Source organism: Pelobates fuscus, chromosome 12 (assembly GCF_036172605.1).
Source record: "Pelobates fuscus isolate aPelFus1 chromosome 12, aPelFus1.pri, whole genome shotgun sequence".
Classification (NCBI taxonomy): domain Eukaryota; kingdom Metazoa; phylum Chordata; class Amphibia; order Anura; family Pelobatidae; genus Pelobates; species Pelobates fuscus.
In genome coordinates this window covers 53,764,105-53,777,121 of record NC_086328.1, presented here as the reverse complement: position 1 = coordinate 53,777,121, position 13,017 = coordinate 53,764,105, and the positions used below count along the sequence as shown (strand labels likewise).

At 42.5% G+C, this 13,017-nt stretch overlaps 1 protein-coding gene across 1 annotated transcript in view; it reads left to right on the top strand.

Moving 5' to 3' along the window:
- Positions 1 to 13,017, top strand: part of MMP2 (matrix metallopeptidase 2) — a 740,650-nt gene that overhangs the window by 455,403 nt on the left and 272,230 nt on the right. The window contains exon 7 of the mRNA XM_063437965.1: positions 8,720 to 8,893. Within this exon, the coding sequence (XP_063294035.1) occupies positions 8,720 to 8,893 (174 nt within the window). The remainder of the gene's footprint in view (positions 1 to 8,719; positions 8,894 to 13,017) is intronic.

Sequence of the window (13,017 nt, the reverse complement as noted above, 5' to 3'; positions counted from 1 at the left end):
TCAGACATTTTAAGTGCTTTCTGTGCGGCGCTGCGGAGGTGGTGAGTAATGGTGACAGTATGATGTAAAATAGAGGATGTATAGTCCTATGTTTATGTTTAGCAGCCTCTTGGTTGTTCCTGCAGCAGTGTTGGATCAGCCGGCGTTATGGCTATGAGTAAGTCCCTTGTGGTTCACGCTAAAATCTTATTAGCTTGGGTACTTGTAGGTCAGGAGTGTGTCTGTTCCTGTGTGTCTGCCGGAGCCTGCCTCAGGTAGGGAGTAGAGTTTGTGCCCCATGTCCGCTGCTTCCCCATGTTTAGGGTCAGAGTCCTGCTAGGGTCCCCACAGGCCCGCCGGTAACAGTGGGAGATGATACCTCGGGTGATAGGAGTATGCTCTTAGTACTGAGCCGAGCCTCATTGGTAAGTATGTGCCCTTTGCAGTTATCCGTTGTGCGGGGGGAGTCCGCCGTTTGTTTGCAGATGTTCTATTCAGCACCAGTTCCCAGACTGTGCCCAGCCGTTGCTCCGCCGCTACCACCTCTTTTCTCTGGCTTATGGTAGGCGCCCCGGCCATCTTGAGTTTTGCCATACGGTCTCGGGTTTCTCTTACCACTGTTCAAGCGGCTTAAAAGGTCACCGCATATCCGGATAACCCCCCCGGCCCACAGGGAGGGGGAGAGCAGGGCCCTCGGTAGGCTTGAGGGAGGTCCTGCTGGACTAAGCGCAGGACATCGTCCGTTTCTCCCGCCAGAGCCTCACAGCAGGCCGCAATCCCATCCACCAGTTGATCGGCATCGCAGGTAGGACGGGAACCGACGGCTACCCCGAGGGTTGTTGCTTGGGTCCCCTTTACCTTCTTGCCTTAGCTGGTTATTAGTCAGGTGAAATAGGGTAATTTTGGGCTGTTTATTCAGGTTTCGTCGGGGAGCCGAGATGCTCCACGTCCGTCCAGCTTGGTGGTCAGGCCCCGCCCCCCCCCCCCCCTATTTTTTGTCTTTTTAATCACATAAATTGCATTTTCACTAGAAATGGCATAATCTTGGTGTTAGTTAGTGCTCTAAAACCTCAGTATTTTGAGTTAACACTGTCTTCTGAATATAACGGTACCCCCATGTATCATTATTTCAGATTTTTTTCCGATAAGTACAGGGCAAAATATATTAGATGCCCTTTTAACTTGTAAGTTTGACAAAGTTATTTTCTGGGCCTATGTGGCTATTCAGAGAGCATGGCAGCCTGGGTAATACCATTTCCACCGTTATGACATACTATTTTCAAAAGTAGACAACCTAGAGTACAACAAATAGCAGTACTTGAGATGTTTGGTCTAGCCATTTTAACAGAAATGATGGGCCCATGTAGCAATTTCTACTTTTATCTTTGTCTTTTTAATCACATAAATTGCATTTTCATTAGAAATGTCATAATCCTGGTATTAGTTAATGCACTAAAACCTCAGTATTTTGATTTAACACTGTCTTCTGAATATAACGATACCTACATGTACAATGTTCCCAGGTTTTTAGTATATCGCAGGAATAGTACAGTGCCCCCACATACACTTTGATCTGAAGGCAGAGAGAGGCAGATAAATCTTTGACTCAGATACTGTAGCATTAACCCTGCAATTAGTTTTTTGCTTTTTTTTGTGAAGGCACATTTCAAGTACTACAAATGTAGTATTTTGAGTTGTTTGGTGTAGCCACTTTAGAATGGCTAGCATAAACAGGGACAGGCCAAGGTCAGGGGAATCCAGAAGTCAGAGTAGTCGGGAAAACAAGCCAATGGGTCGGTGCAGGCAGCTAACAAAGCGTAGTCAGGACAAGCCGAGGTCAGAAATCCAGGGAAATCCAGCAAACTGCCAAAGTACCATACAGAGTGATTTAGTAGCTCAGCTCTGTATGGTAGACTTTGAAAAAGTCTGTTATGCAGAAGGCAGGTAGGGATGGACAGGAGGGGCAATAATAACTGGAGTCTTTTCGGACTCCTCTTTTCCAGCAAACACAGCATTTTCGTTGGGGTGACCTTTTACAGGGTGTGGGGGGGGGGGGGGATTCGGGAAGGGAAATGTTTGCTGAAAAGTCGTTGGACATCTGATTCCAAAGGAGGGTTAGGATTTGGGGTCTGGGCAAATATAATTTGAGACAAAATTTGGACCATAAACTCTAGAAATGGGCATGGTCTACCTATGGCTTCCTTTTTATAAAGCACATAGGCATTGGAAATTGCAACCTGGGTTATGCAAATTGCAATTTTCTTGTACCAGGTCCTACTCTTCCGGTTCACCAGATAGGGCTGTATGCACTGTCTACAATGCACTTCGGCTTCTCCAGCTGCTCAGTTCCACCTCTCACAGACACTGGCACGGAAGTTTCGTTGTGCATTGTAGACAACATGTACACATCTTTCCTATCGGTAAAGGGAAGGGCAAGCAACTCATCCTGGCGGAGCGCTGAAAGGGAGCCTCTACTGCGTCTATCTCTTGCCAGGGTTTTGGGGGAAACCTCTAGGATTCTTTCGCACTGTGCCACAGGCTATGGTCTCAAAGCAAAATAGAGTTTTAAATACCTATATGCTTGTGTAATAGTTGTCAACCCATAGCCTGTATCCCTTATTTAACAAGGGAAGTATTATGCCCCATACTATCTTGCCACATGTACCCACAGAATCAGGGCATCCTGGTGGGTCAAGATGGCTATCCTTCCCCTGATAAACACAAAATGCCCATGTATATCCAGATTTGGATTCACACAATTTATAAAATTGTACACCATATCGGGACCATTTAGAAGGGATATACTGCTTAAAAAGTAATCTACCCTTAAACTTCATTAAGGACTCATCTATACAAATATTTTCTTCAGGGACATAATTTTGGGAGAATTTGTCTGACAGGAGTTCAATTAGGGGCTGAATTGTATACAGCCTGTCAAACAATGGGTTGTTTCTTGGGGGGTTCAGTGTCTTATTGTTGAAGTGGAGGAAACACAGCAGCTACTCATAACGATCCCTCTTGATAACCCCAGGGAAAAGAGGGGTAGCCAGGATGGGGTGCTTGAACCAGTAGGACCTGATACTCGGCTTTTTGACAATGCCCATAATTAGAGTTAGGGCCCAAAAATTGTGCATTTCTGCGAGATCTGTGGGTTGCCACATATTACGCCAATTGTAATGTGACCCCGGATTCGCAGTCAGATATTAGTTGGCAAAATTACAAAATTCCTACCTGCCTAACACCCAACTACCCACCCTCAAAAACCCACAAAAAATAAAATAAATGTACTGATCTCAGTTTAGGCTGCTGTGACCAGTACTGAAAGGGTTAATTTTTATTTATTTTTTTGTTTTTTTAATAAAAATACCCCCCCCCCCAAAAAAAAAAAAAGTCAGCCTGATCAGAGAGCCCTCTGATCACAGTGATCACTGGTGCAATACTGTACAGTAGCGATACTGTACAGTACAGTGATCACGGCAGCGGGGAAAGGGTTAATGGAGATTTGGGTTGCTGCCAGTCGCAGCACAAAGGGTCAAAAATCTTTTTAAAAAAATAGTACAAATGTACTAAAATCCCTAAACAGGCTGATCACAGTGTTAAATGCTGTGACCAGCACTGGAAGGGTTAAAAAAACACTTTTTTTTAACTTTATCTTTATTTTTAACAATTCTTTATCCTACAGGGCCCTCCAGCAACGATCTCTCTGCCTCTCTCTCTCACATCAAAGTGAGGTGAGGAGAGGGGAAGAGACAATGTGTCAGCCAGTGATTTAAAATCATTGGCTGACACATTGTAACAGTGATCACAGTGACTGGCTGTCACTGTGATCACAAACTGCAGATCACTATGGATTGGCCACAGGGGACCTGCCTGGATTACCAGGCGGGTCCCCCCACCGTGATTTGCAGTTTGGGAGGGATCGGGGAAACGTGGGAGGGCTCTAAAGCTGTGGCGTGCTATGCCGCCATTAAGGCATTTAAGACCATTAACGCTGGGTCGGCATAGCACGCTGTAACAGCGTTATCAGGTTAAAGTGTGTGTGTGTGTTTAACACCTTAAGGACTGAGCCAAATGTACATGTTGTGAACAAAACAAAACGTAAACAAAACCTGGCATTTGCGCTACATGTCTATGCAACACATTATATATCATTTTATTCAGGGGAAACAGGGCTTTCATTTAATATCAAATATGTAGCTATGAAACATAATTTAATATGTAAAAAAATAGAGAAATAATATTTTTTTTTATTATTTTTTTTTTGTTCTACATGACATTGCTTTTACTCCAATAAAAATACAAATACCGTATATACTCGAGTATAAGCTGACCCGAATATAAGCCGAGGCCCCTAATTTTACCCCAAAAAACTGGGAAAACTTATTGACTCAAGTATAAGACTAGGGTGGGAAATGCAGCAGCTACTGGTAAATTTCTAAATAAAATTAGATCCTAAAAAAATTATATTAATTGAATATTTATTTACAGTGTGTGTATATAATGAATGCAGTGTGTGCGTATGAATGCAGTGTGTGCGTATGAGTGCAATGTGTGTGTATGAGTGCATTGTGTGTGTGTATATATTAATTGAATATTTATTTACAGTGTGTGCGTATGAGTGCAGTGTGTGTGTATGAGTGCAGTGTGTGTGTATGAGTGCAGTGTGTGTGTATGAGTGCAGTGTGTGTGTATGAGTGCAGTGTGTGTGTATGAGTGCAGTGTGTGTATGAGTGCAGTGTGTGAGTGCAGTGTGTATATGAATGAAGTGTGAGTGTGTGTGATGCAGTGTGTGTGTGATGCAGTGTGTGTGTGATGCAGTGTGTGTGTGATGCAGTGTGTGTGTGATGCAGTGTGTGTGTGATGCAGTGTGTGTGTGATGCAGTGTGTGTGTGATGCAGTGTGTGTGTGATGCAGTGTGTGTTTGTGTATGTGTTGGTGTGCATTTTGATTGTTCTATTATTAATTATTTTATTTTTTAATATTATTATTTATTTTTTTATTATTATTATTATTATTATTATTATTAGTTGTTTTTGTCCCCCCTCCCTGCTTGCTAGCTGGCCAGGGAGGGGGGCTCTTACTCCCTGGTGGTCCAGTGGCATTGGTAGTTCAGTGGGGGGGGAGAGGGGGGCTGTCAGAGCTGTAACTTACCTGTCCTGCTGCTCCTGTCAGCTCCCTCCTCCTCCGCGCCGTCCGGTCAGCTCTTCTGTCAGCTCACACTCTAAGTCTCGCGAGTGCCGCGGCTCTCGCGAGATTTACACTTGGAGCTGACCGAGGTGCTGAGCGGACAGCGCGGAGGAGGAGGGAGCTGACAGGAGCTGCAGGAGAGGTAAGTTACAGCTCTCTGCAGCCCCCACAGCCCCAGTCTGTATTATGGCAATGTAAATTGCCATAATACAGACTATTGACTCGAGTATAAGCCGAGTTGGGGTTTTTCAGCACAAAAAATGTGCTGAAAAACTCGGCTTATACTCGAGTATATACGGTATTTGTGTTCAGCAAAGTCTCACGTGTAAAACAGTACCCCCTATGTACAGGTTTTATGGTGTTTTGGGAAGTGACAGGGTCAAATATAGCATGTTACATTTGAAATTGAAATTCACCAGATTGGTTATGTTGCCTTTGAGACTGTATAGTACCCCAGGAATTAAATTTACACCCATAATGGCAGGGCCGGTGCTTGGATTTTTAGGTACATAGGCGAAGATGCATTTTCCCCCCCCCCCCCCCCAAAAAAACATCTTCACCTATGTGCCTCTTAACCAGCCCCTCTCCCCTCCCCGACCAATAGTGGTCCCTTCCCTGCCCCTTAGTGTTCTTCTCCCCTCCCCCCTCTTGTCCCTGTCTCTTGGTGTTTCTCTCCCATTCCCTCCCTGTCCCTTGGTGCACCCCACACCCCGTTAGTGGTTACACTCCCCTTCCTGGTGTGCCTTCTACCTCTATTGTTGCATTGCCTAGCGGAGCAGATCCCCTAAAGGAGCTTCAGTTTTCTGTACCCGGCCGAACTGACAGGGAGTGCTCTCTCTGTGAGCACCTCCTGTCAGTCTGGCCAGGTACAGGAAACAGAAGCTCCTGTACTGCGCTCTGCTCCGCTACACTCTGTACACACTGACAGTCACACGCTCAATGACAAACATACAGACGTCACTGACAGACACAGACTCATTGACACTCATTGACAGACACACGGATAGTCACACACATACTCAATGACAAACATACTCTCACTGATTTGACAGACACACACTCATACACTGACAAACACACTCATCATACACTGACAGACACACTCCTAAACTCACATGCACACACACAGACGCACTCACTCACACACGCTGTCACTCATAGACGCACACTGTCACTCACAGACACACACAGACACTCACAGACACTCACAGACACTCACAGACACTCACAGACACTCACAGACACACACAGACACACACAGACACTCACAGACACACACAAATACACTCACAGACACACACACTGTCACTCACAGACACAGACACTCACAGACACAAACAAATACACTCACAGACACACACACTGTCACTCACAGACACTCACATACACACACACTGTCACTCACATATACACACTGTCACTCACAGACACACACGCTGTCACTCACAGACACACACACAGACACTCACAGACACACACACTGTCACTCACAGACACAGACACTCACAGACACACACACTGTCACTCACAGACACACACACTGTCACTCACAGACACACACACAGTCACTCACAGACACACACACTGTCACTCACAGACACACACACAGACACTCACACTGTCACTCACAGACACACACACTGTCACTCAGACACACACACAGACACTCACATACACACACACTGTCAATCACAGACACACACACAGACACTCACAGACACACATCACATACATTCACTAATTATTTTAATAAATATACATTTTCCACCCAGCCTCCTTACCTGGAGAGCTGGTGTGGATGATGCATCCTTCCCTGGGGTCCTGCTGAGCGGCGTGCGGCTGTGCTGTGCGGAGATCAGGCGCTGCGAGGGAGCTCTAATCTCACCGCTCTGCTCCCTTGCACGCTGTCTGCTGATACCGCGGGAGCCGGAATATGACGTCATATTTCGGCTCCCGCGGTAATCAGCAGACAGCGCGCGAGGGAGCAGAGCGGTGAGATTAGAGCTCCCTCGCCGCGCCTGATCTCCGCACAGCACAGCCGCGCCGGGGGCCGAGATGGTGGCTGGCAGGAGGGAGAGCTTCCCTCCTGCCGGTCACTGAAATTTTGCGCCCCCAGAGCCCGTGCGCCCTAAGGCGGCCGCCTGTGCCGCCTTATGGACGCGCCGGCCCTGCATAATGGCATACCATTTGCAATAGTAGACAACCCAAGGTATTGCAAATGGAGTATGTCCAGTCTTTTTTCGTAGCCATTTGGTCACAGACACTGGCCAAAGTTAGCGTTAATATTTGTTTGTGTGTGAAAAATGCAAAAAAAAAACACAAATTTTGGCCAGTGTTTGTGACTAAGTTGCTACTAAAAAAGACTGTATATACCCCATTTGCAATACCCTGGGTTGTCTACTATTGCAAATGGTATGCCGTCATAGGGGTAATTTTCATTCTTGGGCTACCATAGGGTCTCAAAGGCAACATAACCAATCTGGTGAATTTTAATGTGAAAAAAATGAAACACAAATGGGCAAAAATGTGCCATTTATTCAAGCTTCAAAAGTTGAAGTTACATTAAATTAAAGTTGATTAAAGTTGATTGAAGCTTGAATAAATGGCACATTTTTGGCAACAGTATCAAGTCCTATGAGTGCACTTCCAACAAGGTATTTTATATTTTGAGGTCGGAGTGGCACTTAGGCAATAAACAAGACTGGGAGCAGGCGTGCGGGACTCCACTAAGACTTAAAAATCAACATTAAAAACATATAATGTGTCATATAGGCTCAGCCATTTAACTAGGGCAAACCGCCAAACAATTTAAAGACATACACACCAGTTACATACACCTGCGATCTCAAGTATTTTGTGCTATACACTCAATCAGGCAACACTAAGAATGGACAACTCAATTAATGTGTCCTTTGTTGTGTCACCAGTGGAAACCTATGCACCGAACAGATAACTTCATTTCGTGCATACACCAAAAACTAAAAATAATAAAGAGAGAATAACGAGAAAGGATAAGAATTCAAGCTCAGTTCTCATGGTAGTTATTCTCACTTGTGCCATTACAGAGAGAAATTACACACTTTGCATTTCAGACTGCGCACACCCAAAAGGGCAGTCATGATCCGGATAAAATATAGCATCTTATAGTTACAAGTTTCATTCAGTTCAGCCTTTCTTACATCAGAGGTTGATAAAGTAAGTACCATTACAAATTGGTAATAAAATGGGCTACTACTGGGAATAGAAGGGAGAGAATGGCCTACTACTAAGAAGGGAAGGAGGAGAACTGAAAGGGGGGGGGGTGGGCTAATACTAGGCAAAGGAGGGGAAGAATAATATATTGCTAAGTAGGAAGGAAAGAACATCTGCTTCTAGAGATGGAAGCAGAAGCATGGGCTATCACTTGTAAGAAGTGGGGAGAGAAAATAAGCTTGTAAAATGAGAGGTCGCAGTGGGCTACAAATGTTAAAGAATATTTATTTTTGCTTGCTTGTTTGTTTTAATCCAGTGTTAATATATAGTAATTACAATACATTTTCTGTTTGCATTGCAGCTTTGTCTACAGTGGGTGGTAATTCGGAAGGCTCACCTTGTGTCTTTCCTTTCACCTTTCTTGGCAACAAATATAACTCGTGTACAACATCTGGACGTAGTGATGGCAAGTTATGGTGTGCCACTTCCAGCAACTATGATGATGATCGCAAATGGGGCTTCTGTCCTGATCAAGGTACATAGAGAAAATATTGAAACTATTGAAACTATTAATGAAGTCAGGGAATTAATGGGACACTATTGCAACCCAAAACAACTTTAGCTTAATGCAATTTTTGTGTATATTGCATGCCTCTGAAGTTTCACTGCTCAATTCACTGCCATTTAGCAGTTAAATCACTTTGGTTTTGGTTTATATAGTCCTAGGCACACCATCTCAGCCACATCTGGCTGAGATTGACACAGCCTACATGAAAACAAAATGCTTTATTTTCAATAAGAAGTAACTTACTTTAAAAAATTCTAACTCTTGCTTTGTAAATGAACTTTAACGGGACACTGTAGGCACCCAGACCACTTCAGCTCATTGAAATGGTCTGGGTGTAGTGTCGTTTTTGCACCTAGTGCTGCAATATTAAACATTGCAGTTGCAGAGAATCTGCAATGTTTATATTGCAGCATTAAGTCAGCCCCTAGTGGCCGTCTACCAGACAGCCACGGGAGGGCTCCATGGATAGAAACAGACCTTTAATCGGCTATTTGACGCGGGACATCCACACGCTCTTCATGAGGACACCCAGCATCAGATTTTTCCTAAAAATAAAGTATTGATTCAATGCTTTCCTATGGGGAGGTCCAATACATTTGGCGCACATGCGCATTAGTGCACACTTGCCGCGGTATGTCAGAGGGATCAGTTAAGTAAATTAAGGGTTTTTTAAGGCAGGCAAGCTTTGTATTCCTCGCACTATTATCCCTTTAATTACATACATGAGGCTCCTGCTATTAGAGCAGGAGATAAGACATTTTGAATAAAACAGCATTTGCAATAAAGGAAGTGTAAATATTATATTACTCTTTACAGGAATTGTTTAGGAAGGCTGCATAAGTCACACGCAGTAAGGTGTGACTAGGACTGCATAAACAAAGTGATTTAACTCCTAAATGGCAGAGAATTGAGCAGTGAGACTGATCTACGCAGCAAAAACTTCTTCATTAACCCCTTCCCGATGTGAGATGGAAGTTTTCCATCAAAATTTCCGTAATTTACTAACGTTAACCCCAGATCACCGCAAGCGCAGGATTACCGATTGTCCTGTCTGCCGTGCATGTGGCGCCGGTGATGTCAGACAAGGATGCTGACGTAGGCGGGGGAGGAGAGGTAAGGGAGCCCGGCGACGGGGGGAAAGGTTTTAACCCCTTCAGTGCCACGGGAGGGGGACCCTGAGGGTGGGGGCACCCTCAGGGTACTATAGTGTCCCTTTAATGTAGAGAAATGCAAAGTTATGGGTTCAAGAATGCACAAGCAATTTATACCCTAAATGGTAGTGAATTAGGGATAACCACACACAAGAAGGATTTGGGATTGTTTTAGACAACAAATTAGGCAGCAATATGCAATGTGAATCTGCAGTTGCTAATGCCAGTAAGGTTTTGTCATGTATAAATAAGGGCATACATTCTCAGGATGAAAATATAATTTTGCCTCCTTATAAATCGCTGGTAAGACCCCACCTTGAATATGCTGTACAATTTTGGGCACCTGTTCTAAAGAAGGATATTATGGCACTAGAAAAAAAATGCAGAGACGAGCTACAAAATTGATAAAAGGAATGGAGCGTTTTAGTTACGAAGAAAGGTTAAAAAAAAAATGTCTGTCTAACTTGGGAGTTGTAGTTCAGCAACATCTGGGGGGCAGCAGGTTGGACAGCCCTGGTCTAGGTCATACATTGGGCATTTTGTTTTACTCAGAAGATGTAGCTGAGCATAATTTGGGGGATTTTATGACAGTGGCAAAAATTAAGTGTAAGAAATATTCAGGAAAAATGCAACATGTATGTAAAAATGCAATTTTATCCCCTCACCACAAACATTGGCATAAATTGGTGTAAAAATAGTGACAAGTTAAGGCAAAATATACACCATATAAGATACCCTGGAGTGTCGAGAAGGATTTAGGAATTGTTATAGACAACAAATTAGGCAGCAATAGGCAATGTCAATCTGCAGTTGCCAAGGGCAGTAAGGTTTTGTCATGTATAAATATGGGCACAAATTCTCAGGATGATAATATAATTTTGCCTCTTTATAAATTGCTGGTTAGACCACACCTTGAATATACTGTGCAATTTTGGGAACCTGTTCTAAAGAAGGATATCATGGCACAAGAAAAAGTGCAGAGACAAGCTACAAAACTTATAAAAAAGAATGGAGCATTTTAGTTACGAAGAAAGGTTAAAAAAAATTCAATCTCTTTAGTTTGGAAAAACGGCGCCTCAGAGGCTATGTGATAACATTATACAAGTATATTTGGGGCCAGTACAAACCATTATCTGGAAATCTATTCATAAACAGGGCTATACATAGGACACAAGGTCACACATTTAGGCTGGAAGAAAGGAGAATTAATCTAAGGCAAAGAAAAGGCTTTTTATTTTTACAGTAAGAGCGATAAGGATGTGGAATTCTCTGCCTGAATAGGTGGTTTTATGAGAGTCCATACTCTGCAATTGGATAAACACTTGCAAAAACATAACATACAGGGATATAATTTCTAATTAGTGGGGTAATAGCTGCTTGATCCAAAAATATATCTGACTGCTATGTTGGGGTCAAGAAGGAATTTCTCCCTAGTTTGTTGCAAAATTGGAAATGCTTTAGACTGTTTTTTTTTTTTTTTGTTTGTTTGTTTTTTGCCTTCTTTTGGATCAACAGCAAAAATATATGTGAGGAAGGCTGAACTTGATGGATTCAAGTCCTTTTTTCAGTTATGTAACTATATAACCCCTTCCCTGCTAATTGATCACTGACTACAGGGTGACTACAGTGATCAATGGGGTGACTATAGTGATCAGGGACTACATTTTACTGTGATCTGAGTTTTAGTTTTTTTTTTTAATTCCTGAGGGTTAACTTATATATATATATATATATATATATATATATATATATATATATATATATATATATATATATATATATATATATATATATATATATATTATTTTTTTTTTTTTCAACCTTCAGCAGTTACATTTATTATTTATTGATTTAGCTAGCTGGGGTGGGTGAGAGTTAGTGGGAAATTGAGGGATTTACTGTTAGGCTAGTTAGGGATTAACAGTAAAAAAAAAAGTTTTTAAAAATGTGGCTACTAAACTTTTATGGCTACTAAACTTACAAGACAAACATACCAACTTCTAAAATTGTTTTACATTTAAATTTTATTTTAGTCCTTGTATTTTGTGACCTGTAACTTTCAAAATAAGCTGACATTCTATACATATTATGTACTCTATGAATCAAGACACAAAAATGTATTTATTTTGAATTACTTTTCCTAAGCTGGACATATAATGCACACATTATTTTTTCATGCAAGGGGGGTCCCAGTTCGGGAACCAAACCAAGTGGGATAGCTCCCAAACGTTATAAGATAGTCAATAGTCAGAGGACGGTACGTTCCGCCACAGTGACTATAGTGTCCCTTTAAGATGTAAACATAGGGCAACAATCTCCTAGGTAATATTTTTCAACATACTTACTATGTACTTGTTATGGTAGAGACTCCGTGAAAGAGTAGGTAGATTATTGTTTGTCTTAAAATGTAGTTTAAGATTCTGAAACTGATTATGCATTGAAGTACTATTTTTATAATATTGGGAATTACACTTGTTATATTAGTGGGTCTGCTGTACATGAAACATGAATGCCCAGACAAGGGAAACATATTTTAAAACTAGGCAAAAGCAGATGAGGGACATGTACGTTTAGTGCACTCAAAAACATTTAAAGTTGAGAACTAGGGTTGGAGGTGAACGCTCTCTTTCTGTGTTTCCACGCCTCATCCGACATCACTAATTTCCTCTCCATGGTCCAATCAAATGCTTATCATAGGTAAACATGTGATTGGACCATTCTCATATGCTCAAAGTGTGTTCATCCTCTGAGCCAAGTAAATGGGGTGGACAATGGAGGGATGGAATAAAAGACCAAAGAAAGAGAAAGTAGAGAGTTGGGATGGCAGGGAGACATGTACTACGGAAAATAGAGAGATTTGACATTGAAGCTTACCCTTGTACTCCCAGCACTGTCTGCAAGGGTAGAAGCTAATAATGACACACAATTTTTCCACATAAT